The sequence below is a fragment of the Oncorhynchus kisutch genome, linkage group LG14 (assembly GCF_002021735.2).
Source record: "Oncorhynchus kisutch isolate 150728-3 linkage group LG14, Okis_V2, whole genome shotgun sequence".
NCBI classification, from domain to species: Eukaryota; Metazoa; Chordata; class Actinopteri; order Salmoniformes; family Salmonidae; genus Oncorhynchus; species Oncorhynchus kisutch.
In genome coordinates, this window is record NC_034187.2 from 31,014,154 (window position 1) to 31,026,801 (window position 12,648).

General features: G+C 41.5%; 1 protein-coding gene across 1 annotated transcript; it reads left to right on the forward strand.

Annotated features, from left to right (window-relative positions):
* The first annotated feature begins 2,489 nt into the window (after positions 1–2,489).
* Positions 2,490–12,448, forward strand: LOC109904522 (cytosolic 5'-nucleotidase 1A). The gene is made up of 6 exons (XM_031788246.1): positions 2,490–3,019; positions 5,501–5,668; positions 5,834–5,963; positions 7,673–7,795; positions 10,827–11,014; positions 11,249–12,448. Exons 1-6 carry the CDS (start codon positions 2,891–2,893, stop codon positions 11,627–11,629), a joined length of 1,119 nt encoding a protein of 372 aa, XP_031644106.1. The 5' UTR covers positions 2,490–2,890; the 3' UTR covers positions 11,630–12,448.
* Positions 12,449–12,648: the final 200 nt, after the last annotated feature.

Genomic DNA, 12,648 nt, shown 5'->3' on the forward strand with positions numbered 1-12,648 from the left:
TTCTCTCTCTATTTCTGATTTTTGTGACTCCACTCTTTGGCTGGAAAAATTGCTGTTTTTCTGTGATAAGGCTCTGACCTAACATAATCGTTTGTGTTGCTTTCGCTGTAAAAGCTATTTGAAATTGGACACTGTAGTGGGATTAACAACAAGGTTACCTTTAAAATTATATAAGATAATTGTATGTTTGAGGAATTTTAATTATGAGATTTCTGTTGTTTTGCATTTGGTGCCCTGCACTTTCACTGAATGTTGTCATATCGATCCCGTTAACGGGATTTTTTTTCTCACCTTTATTTAACCAGGTAAACTAGTTGAGAACAAGTTCTCATTTGCAACTGCGACCTGGCCAAGTTAAAGCATAGCAGTTCGACACATACAATAACACAGAGTTACACATGGAATGAACAAAACATACAGTCAATAATACAGTAGAAAAAAAGATAAAGTCTATATACAGTGAGTGCAAATAAGGTCAAATAAGGGAGTTAAGGCAAAAAAACAGGCCATGGTGGCGAAGTAATTACAATATGGCAATTAAACACTGGAATGGTAGATGTGCAAAAGATGGATGTGCAAGTAGAGATACTGTGGTGCAAAAGGAGCAAAATAAATAAATACAGTATGGGAATGAGGTAGATAGATGGTCTGTATACAGATGGGCTATGAACAGGTGCAGAGATCTGTGAGCTGCTCAGACAGCTGGTTCTTAAAGCTAGTGAGGGAGATGGGAATCTCCAGCTTCAGTGAGTTTTGCAGTTCGTTCCAGTCAGTGGCAGCAGAGAACTGGAAGGAAAGGCGACCAAAGGAGGAACTGGCTTTCGGGGTGACCAGTGAGATATACCTCAGCCCTAAGAAGTTTTTAATTAACGGCATGCATATTAAGTTGATGAACACCTTGCATTTGCCTCCATTACCAAAATAGACTAGCATTTGAATAAAAAGTTGTCTTGTGTAGATATAACAAACCTTTCGGACTCTGTATTATCGTAATATCTAAGTGTGTCGAAATTCCCTGTTTATTTCTGCTGGAAATCATGAGTATGGGCCCTCCAACATTAACCCACTGGTTTAATGAACTATCCAGTTACATTACCTTAGTAAGATCAATTAAATAATATCGACAGGGCGAGACCCAGATGCAGACATGGGAGGCAGATGTTTCGAGTCTCTGATATTTATTTTTATCCAATGGGCAGGCAAGAGAATGGTCGTGGACTGGCAAAAGATCATAACAAGGTCAGAGTCCAGGAGGTACAGAGTGGCAGGCAGGCTCGAGGTCAGGGCAGGCAGTATAGTCAGGCAGATGGGTTCAGAGTCAAGGGTCAAACCGGGAGGACTAGCAAAAAACAGAGAAAAGGAAAAAACAGGAGCACGGAGTAACACGCTGGTTAACTTGACAAAAAAAGACGAACTGGCACAAGCAGACAGAAATAAATACCCAGGGGATAATGGGGAAGATGGGTGACACCTGGAGGGGGTGGAAACAAGCACAAGGACAGGTGAAACCGATCAGGATGTGACAAATATCAATAAAAAATAACAAGTAATATCAATTAAAATATTTGTTCCACAAACCAAAACCTGATGAAAAAAAATGGATGAATAAGAATGATTAGATAATGCAAAACCAATGACCTAATGATGCCTGTGAGTAAGTTGGAGTATGTGCCAGCAACCAGAAGGAGTAACAATTGTTGAAAATGTCTTGAATTGTTTCAAAGGCTTTTGTGCCTTAACAGTAGCATTAAACAGCATCTTAGGAGGTGAAGCATTTGTTTGAAGTCAAGTTTAGAGCTAGGATGTAGGAATATGATTGGGTGTTGAGTCATTACTGAAGCATGACACTTTATATTCAAGAAAATAAAAAATGAGAGTGAATTTAGTTGTTAGTAAGTATTTTTTGGAGTTGTTTTTACACTATTGGTTAAAGTTATAGCTAATACACTTCATGATTTGTTTTACCCACTTCATAAAATAATAATCAACGAATTATGTAATAAATATTACATTATGCACAAAAGTGTTATTATGTTATGCATTCAGGATATTCATCACATTATTGGCAATTTATTACATTACAAATGAAGAAGTTGTTACACTATTAGTAGCTATTAAATTATTGTAAGTTATTACATTATTCGTTTCTACATGCCCTCAAAGACGTGGGGTCACGGCCAGGGTCTGCCGTTATCAACAGCGACCCTGGAGCATTTATGGTTAATGGGCTTGCTCAAGGGCACATTGACAATGTTGGGAAGCTATTCTGAACATATACACTAAAGTTACCCTTAAGAAAAAGATAGTTTACTTAACTAAAGTACTTTGAAAAAGTAGTTCATCACATTCAGACTACTTCATGAACAATTATTATATAAACTAGAAATTGCAAGAACAGATGCACACACAGTTGTCACATGCATTTAATCAAAGTTAGGCAGTGATGCAGAATTCATACCCAGCAAAGGGTTAAGAAAGGGAGGAGGATGTAGGATGGCTTGAAGTCAATAAAAAATGAGAGGGGGAGAGAGAGCGAGAGGGAGAGCACAACATCTATACGATTAATGCATGCCAAAAATAAGGACAGTTTCAACAGCTAGCGTACTGCCTCACTCCATCCCTACCCCTCTTACAATATTTTCTTCCTCCTCTGCTCTGAGCGTTCGGCTGAGTGGTTGCACTGCCGTTCAGTCTGCTGCTCTCATCTCTGAATGCACCGGGAATGATGGTGTAAATGAGTGTAGGCCTAGGCTACTTGAGGACTCCGTAAGGACTGCCTGAGAGCGCGAGAGAGGTAAAGAGACAGCGAGAGAGGCAGTAAGATACTCAGTGAGGACTGCCTGAGACAGATAGAGGGAAGAAGTGTGGGCGAGGCAATAAGAGAGGCAGGATGATGAGTGTAAACAACGGCGGGATGAGGACCGGCCAAGACACAGCACCCAACGGCACAGCAAGAGCATCCTGGGAAAGAACCAACACTATGTCTAACCCATCCACCCCCACCAAGCATCTCAAATCGGTGAGTATCAACGTGTCATGAGATGAGGAGAAAAATAATGAGAATCTCTCTCTCACACACACTTTCTCTATCTCTGTCTGTATTGTGAGGAGTTTGCATGCCTTGCTTTAGTGGGAACAACTATTTAATATGCTACGGGTGCATGTTCAATGTTATGTATGTGTTACATGTCAATTAGTTCCTTGAATGTAGGCTACTGTATATCCTTTCATGTGGCAATTACACTGACATTCAAGGAATTAGATCCTTTATTTTTTTAACGTTTGTTAGATAATAGATAAGGCTTTCGTAACGCATTTGGGCGACTGTAGAAGAGAGTCCACCTGTTAACATGTCTGTCTGCAATGGCACAAGTAGCCTACAGTCACCTGCTGCGCTGAGTGATAGAAGACAGACACACTCCTAACCTTATCTATGAGCCTGCCTGGGGGTGATGAGGGGAGTTGTTTCAAGCAGCCTAACTGGCCAAATGATCAAATATTTCTCCATGTCCAATGATTTGAAAGAGTCTATTGGTAGTAGAATTGAACTCTACATTTTGTCATAAAAGTGTACCAAAATAAGACAATTCTGTCTCTTTGAAGGGTCTGAGGGGTCTGTTGGTGGGGTCAGTTTTGCTTACTGCTTACTGTCAATGGAACAGGATGACATCTTTACAGACAGACACATTATGACAACATCGAACAGGTCAACAAGGCACTGAATAGTAATTGAGTCCAGTTGTTCAGTGTCGCATACAGCACTCTGACAGGGTACCAGCATCACTGGCAATAAATATCTAACCTGCAAAATTTCGGAAAGGACAATGCATCGAAACAATACCACTCCCACCACATGCAAGGGGCAGGGAGGGATCTTCTGTGTAAGTTAACTTATTTGTTATCTCGAAAGTCATTCAAAACTTTAACTCCACAATCTGCTTTCAGCCTTCTTGTTATGATGAAGGCTTTATTATTTCATCTCAGCGAAGTTGTCATAGGCTAGTAAGTTGATTGATTATATGACAGATTATATCAGGTTACCACTTGGCTTGGAGTTTTATAGCAGAGACCTGTCACAAAGCTATTTGAAGTTGAAATAATGGCAATATGCCTTATTGACTATAAAAGGTATGCTTACAGATTTGCCAAAGGCAAACATTTTTTTTTACTAAGGCACAGAAATGTTAAACTGATGCAATACTAACTCATCGATAGAACTTATTTTAGTGTTCAAATAAACTAAATGGAGAGAGAAAATCAAGAACCAGACAATCAAGAAGTGGTATTTTACTGTGGTTTGAACCGCTAGTGTAACAGATGTCGTCTGGAGAAAGAGAGGAGGACCAAGGTGCAGCGTGGTAAGTGTTCATGTCTTTTTAATAAACAAACTGAACACTGGAACAAAACAATAAACGATCTGAACAAAACTAAACAGTACCGTGTGGCCTAAACACTCACACGGAAACAAACGCCCACAAACCAAAAGTGAAACCCAGGCTACCTAAGTATGATTCTCAATCAGGGACAACAATTGACAGCTGCCTCTAATTGAGAACCATACTAGGCCGAACTCAAAAACCAACATAGAAAAACAAACATAGACTGCCCACCCCAACTCACGCCCTGACCATACTAAAACAAAGACAAAAACAAAGGAACTAAGGTCAGAACGTGACAGCTAGACAGGCACTCAAAGGGTTAGCAAGTGGCCGCCAATCTGAAATGTAGCTCTGCTTCATGTGTTATCAGTCTGGCTGGGGAATGTATGTAGTCATGTCACACTGTCACCTCAGCTCTTGTCACACAGCTCTCTCACTGTGCCTGGTCTGAAACCAGTGGGGGGTGACCGACCAGCATTTTATAGTGGGACCTACCCATGAAATTAGTCTGTAATGTGCTCTTCAAAGCTGCTTTGTACAGTTATTTTTACAGTAAAATAGCTCTCTCAAACCCACCACCCTATCTTATGCCAGTGGTCGAGATAAACCTACATGATATGTAAATACAGTAGGTTCTATCCTCGTAAACATGGTTGGTTCAACCACTGAGGCATCTTCTTTGCTGTGAAACATGATTCAGTCGAAACTGAGAAAGCCAATATTGCCAAAGAGAACAAAATTTGATTAGACTGCCAAGTACATTTCTGCCTCCTCATTACAAGTATGTTCCTTCTTAGTTCATTCTCACAGCTTTCATGTTGCTCATAGGAAATACCTTTGAATCAGCTGCTGCACAGTATATCACTTTGAGAATGTCTACCACTCAGCTATATAACAAGAAGAGCCGTGGACACCAGTAGACCTTTTGGCTCCCTCTGGTGCCACATTACCCTATTCCTCCATCATCACTACCGAGGATGTCTCAGACTGTAGCAGACTGATCCAAAAGGCTTCTTACTCCACAATGTGACTTGTGTGTTTGTTTTGGAGTATTTGTGTGTGTTGTATTGTGTGCCCGGGGTGTGCTCAAGTATTAAGCTTTGTGTCTCCTCATCCAACAGCCTAAGCCTCAGAATGCCATCACCATTGCGGTGTCATCGCGGGTCCTCTTCAACATGGATAAGGAGCAGCAGATCTACGAACAGAAAGGCATGGAGGAGTACCTCAAGTACCAGATAGAACACGAGACAGAGCCCTTCGGCCCTGGTCCTGCTTTTCCTTTCGTTAAGGTCAGGGAAATGAAAGACAGACAGACAGACAGACAGACAGACAGACAGACAGACAGACAGACAGACAGACAGACAGATTGGTGGTCATGTTCGTTAATGTGAATGATGTATGTTGTATGAAAGATTATACTGTATGTTAAGAGCTTCTGTTTGACGTGACCCCAGGCTCTGGAGGCAGTGAATACTCGGCTGAGGGAGCTGTACCCAGAGAGTGAGGAGCTCTTTGACGTTGTGCTCATGACCAACAACCACGCACACGTCGGCCTCCGACTCATCAACACCATCAACCACCACCGTGAGTGCCTAATCACACACACAGACACACACATGCATAAACACATGCACACATGGGCACCACTTGGCTATTGTGCTGTGAATGACAACATCTTTCATTCAGATTCAGTGTGATGTCCTGAGTGTGGTCTAAGGGCCCGGGGCCTGGGTTTCTACTAAGCTAGTATATGGAAATGTTTTAAGATCGTCATATCAAGGATCATTTAGCTATTGGATTTTGAATTTTAGGACCCCTGTAGGTATAAAAACATTAAAAAAATTAAATGGGGGGTGAACATTGAATTTGGCCTTACTGTTATTATCTCATAGCCCATTAGCCCATAGCCCATTCGCCCATAGCCCATTAGCCCATAGCCCATTAGCCCATAGCCCATTAGCCCATAGCCCATTAGCCCATTAGCCCATAGCCCATTAGCCCATAGCCCATTAGCCCATAGCCCATTAGCCCATTAGCCCATAGCCCATTAGCCCATAGCCCATTAGCCCATTAGCCCATTAGCCCATTAGCCCATAGCCCATAGCCCATTAGCCCATTAGCCCATTAGCCCATAGCCCATTAGCCCATGGCAAAATTCATACATGGCAAAACAGATAGTCAAAAAATAAAATAAAAATCTGAGAGATATAAGAACATTCAGGAAATTATTATATGTATATATATTTTTTTACCCATATTTAACCCCTTTTTTTACACTAAGGTACTTCCATATATACTTCCATTCAGTCGGACCTTTCGATGTTTGGGTCATATTATTATTATTATTACTATTAAACAGGCAGATTTTGATGGGGAGGTTTAAATTATTATTAATTAATTACATTTCTGCGCGGACATCGACTCTAGGGGGTTAAGGGCTCCAGGAGAAGAAGCTGTTCTGATGACCTGATGATGACGGTGCTCTGGGTGCTCCACACAGCTGGTCCTCCCCATTCCCACACAGCCTGTATGACCCTATGACCCTGTGTCCCTCCACAGGACACACGCCTGCTCAAAACATCACAGAATAACTTCAGCTGTATGGGTCTTTAAGCTCAAGTGTGTGTGTGTGTGTGTGTGTGTGAGTGAGAGAGAGAGAGAGAGAGAGAGAGAGAGAGAGAGAGAGAGAGAGAGAGAGAGAGAGAGAGAGAGAGAGAGAATGTAAGATAATGTAAGAGAGAGAGAATGTAAGATAATGTAAGAGAGAGAGAATGTAAGAGAGAGAATGTAAGAGAATGAAAGAGGGAGTGGGTTGGGGAGGTCAAAGGCAAAATGTTGTTTAGTACGTTACATTCCCTTGTAAACTGTGGTTGTGTATCATGTCATAGTGCTTTAATAAAATGACTTATAGATTACTATGAAATTAGGAAATAACTAGACACCGCTCTGGCCACTGGTTGGCCTAGGATGGTGTTGGGGCGATCTCTCTCACGCTCCACACTCCACACGTCCTTTGAGATGAAGGGAGTTGGGAGATGTGGTTCTGGGCCCTGGGGGTGTGGGTAAAATAGTCTGGCTAAGTGGAAACATCTGTCCTGACTGAGCTACTTTCTCAGGCTCTTTCCATCCAGCTCACCCCTCAATCCACTATTTTCTCTCTTTACTCCTCTCTGGGCATTTTTCTCTCTTTGCATCTTTGGATCTCCCTAGCCATTGGTAACTGTTATCTAATCCCTCAATTACAGGCAGGAACCAGTACATTGACTCTATGTCTGTCTCTCTTTCCTCTGCAGGGCTGTTCATTGAGCGTTTCTGTATGACGGGTGGGAACAGTCCCATTGGGTACCTGAAGGCTTACCACACTAACCTGTACCTGTCTGCTGACCCCATGAAGGTCAGAGAGGCCTTGGAGGAAGGTAAGTGGGCGAGAGCCAGACCTGGCGCCAGGATAAAGTAACTAAGGGGGCTGTTGAAATCAGGGAGGGGGCTACATTTTTTGGAGTTCTTGCATTGGCATTATATTGAATTCTCTTTATATAATCACGTTATACCATAACAAACATAAAGTTCAAGTGCTGAGACGTTTAGATCGGCAATTACCCTATTATGTAAATGCAACGTACACACAGCTGTCTTACCAAAATAATGCAAACTAAATGCTGAAATTAGTAGCCTAGTTATTCATGCATGCAAACACAAATGCTGAATAGCAGTTTGGCTTAGATTATTCACACAATTGCGAATGCGAAAGAATGTGAACAGAACAGCGCTACTAAGTAGTAGGCCTAGAAAACAAAATATTAGATCGATAAAGGCATGACACAATATATATTTAGGCTAGTTACATTAACAGTAAACATAAGGCGAAGGGAGATCCAAATAACCAAACATAGCCTAGAACCTACTACAGTGAGATGCAGACATGCACAGCTGTCTTGCAAAATGAATAGGCCTATACAGGCCCGCTTCAACAAAATGAAATAATCATCCCACTCCCTCACAAGTTCACTAACACGTTGTGATATGGCACAATACACTTCTGTGAATCAAATTCGACCCACGTAATCAATTAAAACTTATTTGGGATCGGTGTCTCTTCCACAGGACGGTTGAGCTCACGTAGGCTAATGCGGTTAGCATGAGGTTGTAAGTAACAAGAACATTTCCCAGGACATAGACATTTCTGATATTGGTAGAAAGCTTAAATTCTTGTTAATCTAACTGCACTGTCCAATCTACAGTAGCTATTACAGTGAAATAATACCATGCTATTGTTTGAGGAGGATGCACAATTTTGAACATAAAAAGTTATTAATAAACAAATTAGGCATATTTGAGCACTCTTGATACAACATTTTGAACAGAAATGCAAAGGTTCATTTGATCAGTCTAAAACATTTCACATACACTGCTGTCATCTAGTGGCCAAAATGTATATTGCACCTGGGCTGGAATAATACATTATGGCCTTACTCTTGCATTTCAAAGATGATGTACAAAAAAAATACAAAATAACTTTTTTTTCCTTTGTTTTATCTTTCACCAGATCTACTGTGTGTATTTATCCTACATTCCTTTCACATTTCCACAAACTTCAAAGTGTTTCCTTTCAAATGGCACCAAGAATATGCATATCCTTGCTTCAGGGCCTGAGCTACAGGCAGTTAGATTTGGGTATGTCATTTCAGGCAAAAATTGGAAAAAAAGGGACGGATCCTGCAATGTCAGCCTGCCATAATAACCAAGCATTCCAGCCGATCTCTTCCTATGAACCAGTAGCTTTTAAATCAATGTTCCTGGACAGAAAACCTGTGGCTTGGGTAGGATTCTAGGCTAACCTGGACTGGCTCCTCTGTTCCAAGATCATCAGGAACAGTCGGAGGTGGAGGCAGCTGTGGAGCCATTGTGGCAGCACTTGTGGAAGGGTGGGTGGGTGAGTGGGCTCTGCACACATAGCTAGCTGGAGCTCAGGAGGATCATCGCTGCTGCTGCTCCTCATCGTTCTCCTTCTTCGTTTGGGTACTTTGGCGAAGCCAATTTCTGATATCCATCGTGGCAGATTAGCTAAGGCTAATATCACTAACACTTTTTACAGCTATAGCTAAGAGTGAAGCAGCTTTAACGGTAAACTTGAACCCTCCCTTTCAAATCCAATATTACAGGCAGAGGCATATCACTTTATTCACTCAGCCTACCACAGAAATGTGAGAAGAGAAGCGTTTTTCCCTGCTTTTTATGGAAACCCAAAGGAGTCATACCACACCGCTCAGTGGCTTTCCATAGCCCCCCTGCTGCAACCTGGTCCCAGAGCATTTCATATTATTCTGTACGTAAATACGTGAAACTTTATTTAATATGATATGTTACGCTTCGTATGGTATGTATTCATTTGAGATTGTCCATTATCCATTTTCGTATGACATGTTACGAATAACAATTAGTATGATATGTCACAAATTTGCAAAACATATAATATGTTACGAATTTGAAAACATACAATATGTTTCTGCCTTAACGCTGTAATATGTAACTTTTTGGGCGACCTGACCAAATTCACATAGATCTGTCATTCTCATTGAAAGAAAGTCTAAGAAGCGGTAGATCTGTTGTATGTGCACTATTTCTATGCTTACCATTCTTAAGTTTCATTCTGCATCTTTTACTCTCAATTTTGTACACCAGCTTTAAACTGCTCAAAATAAAATATTTGTTGATTATGGAAAATATATTTCACAGTGGTTTAGATGGTACAATGATTCTCTACACAATGACTGCTTGTTTGTCACATAAACTGAAATAAGGCAAACTATTCGAATTTCATTATGCATCTTTTACTCTCAATTTTGTACACCAGCTTTAAACTGCTCAAAATAAAATATTTGTTGATTATGGAAAATATATTTCACAGTGGTTTAGATGGTACAATGATTCTCTACACAATGACTGCTTGTTTGTCACATAAACTGAAATAAGGCAAACTATTCGAATTTCATTATGCATCTTTTACTCTCAATTTTGTACACCAGCTTTAAACCCCCCCCCCCCCCCCCCCGATGAGAGCATAGTCTTGTTAGTTGAAGGCACTGTTGATTGTGACAAACCAGTTTTATCAATAGAACATTAGATCTTCTGTCTCGTAACACTGTTATGTAGTTGTTTAGTACAGTAAGAAAAGCTTACCTTGAACAAGTCATTCTCTCTCAAATCAAATCAAATCAAATTTATTTATATAGCCCTTCGTACATCAGCTGATATCTCAAAGTGCTGTACAGAAACCCAGCCTAAAACCCCAAACAGCAAGCAATGCAGGTGGAGAAGCACGGTGGCTAGGAAAAACTCCCTAGAAAGGCCAATACCTAGGAAGAAACCTCTCTCTCTCTCTCTCTCTCTCTCTCTCTCTCTCTCTCTCTCTCTCTCTCTCTCTCTCTCTCTCTCTCTTTCTCTCAGGGATTGCGGCAGCCACCATGTTTAACCCACCAGAGAAGCGAACAGAAGTGTCAGAGACTCAGCTGCGGGTGGCCTTCGATGGTGACGCAGTGCTCTTCTCTGATGAGTCAGAGCGCATCTATAAGGCCCATGGACTGGACAAGTTCTTTGAGCATGAGAAGGCACATGAGAACACGCTTCTTGACCATGTAGGTCCGGTCCACGTTAAATTCTGTAACACATTCAAACACAATTGAATATGCAGCTAAATCTAAATAGTTAGTCAATTGACAAATGAATATCCCTCTGTACTTCATACGGATGGTGAAATGTAGTGTGAGCTGACGTGGTTTAATGTCTCTGTAGATTTACTGTAGATTTTGTGACATGTTCAGTGTCAGGCCCCATCGTGTAGCAACTCACTCTCTATCCTTTCCTCTCAGGGGCCACTGAAGGGGTTCCTGGAGTCTCTGGGGAAGCTGCAGAAGAAGTTTTACGCCAAGGGCCAGCGTATGGACTGCCCCATCCGCACCTATCTGGTGACGGCGCGCAGCGCAGCCAGCTCAGGCACCCGGGCCCTGAAGACACTTCGATCCTGGGGACTCGACACTGACGAGGCCCTCTTCCTTGCTGGGGCCCCTAAGGGGCCTATGCTGGAGAAGATCCGGCCTCACATATTTTTCGACGATCAGATGTTCCATGTGGAGGGGGCTGCGGAGCTGGGGACTGTGGCGGCTCATGTGCCCTATGGTGTGGCTCAGAAACGGCCCCAGAAGAAGCTTGCTGAGGAGAACGCTAAAGACTCTAGCGCTGCCGCCAAGTAGTCTGTACCTCACCCTCTTCCCTATCCCTGTGACAGCAAGGGACAATAAAACAACATTGTGAATTTGAAGGAGACAGTGGTTCTGTAAGTCCTTTTCAGTCCCCTCTTAGTTGTCTGGGTAGTGAAGCCCATAGTACATGACAATTGCAGGGGCAGAGTGAGAGCATGCTGTTTTCACGCCTGCCATGTGATCGAGGATTCCTCACAAGAGGAGGCGCCAGTATACCAAAAAGAAAAGCTTCAATATTGTCATGCTTGCAGTAATGTTAGTGCACTATGCTATCTGTATCATAGCATTAAAGGTCCAATAACATTGTCATCTAAAAATCAACCTAAACATATGCTACACAGTATTTATAGAGTTTACAAGTCTGTGATTTGTAGCAACAACATTAGATTTTGTTGACACATTCAAATTATGTGAAACTCCAGAACCAAAACATTTAAAAATGTTATAAGCGTACAGTGGGCTATACCTGTATCATTTCAGCATATCACTTAGGTTGAAAACATGTTTACTGAATATGTATTTTATGTTATTGATGTAATATTTTGCTCTGTTCTTTTGTTTCTAATATAGACACCTTTTATTGTACATTTGCATGGTCCTCATGCAAGTTACTGTATGTGCTGTAATGAGATGGCAACCTAAAGTGCTAATGGACCATCTCCTCTCTCATTATAAACATGAATTCCTATCCATTCTGTAAAGACTTGGCTTCTTTGAGGAGATATTGGCATAATGTATGTTAACTTAATTATGTGGCTTTTATGCTTCGTTCTATTGCCAATTTGCCTTTCAAACATCCCATAGCCTGCACTAATTACCAATTGCACACGCACCCCAACTGTTAATTGTATTGATAATTATTTTGGTGTTATCATTGGATGTTTTGTTTCACTCTGGCAGTCTGACTCAGGCGCAAATGATTTTAACTAATGAAGGAGAACCTTTTAACCTGTAAAGTTGGCTGCCAAACGCCATTTAAACTACACAGAAGAAGAAAAAGAAGAGAAGTG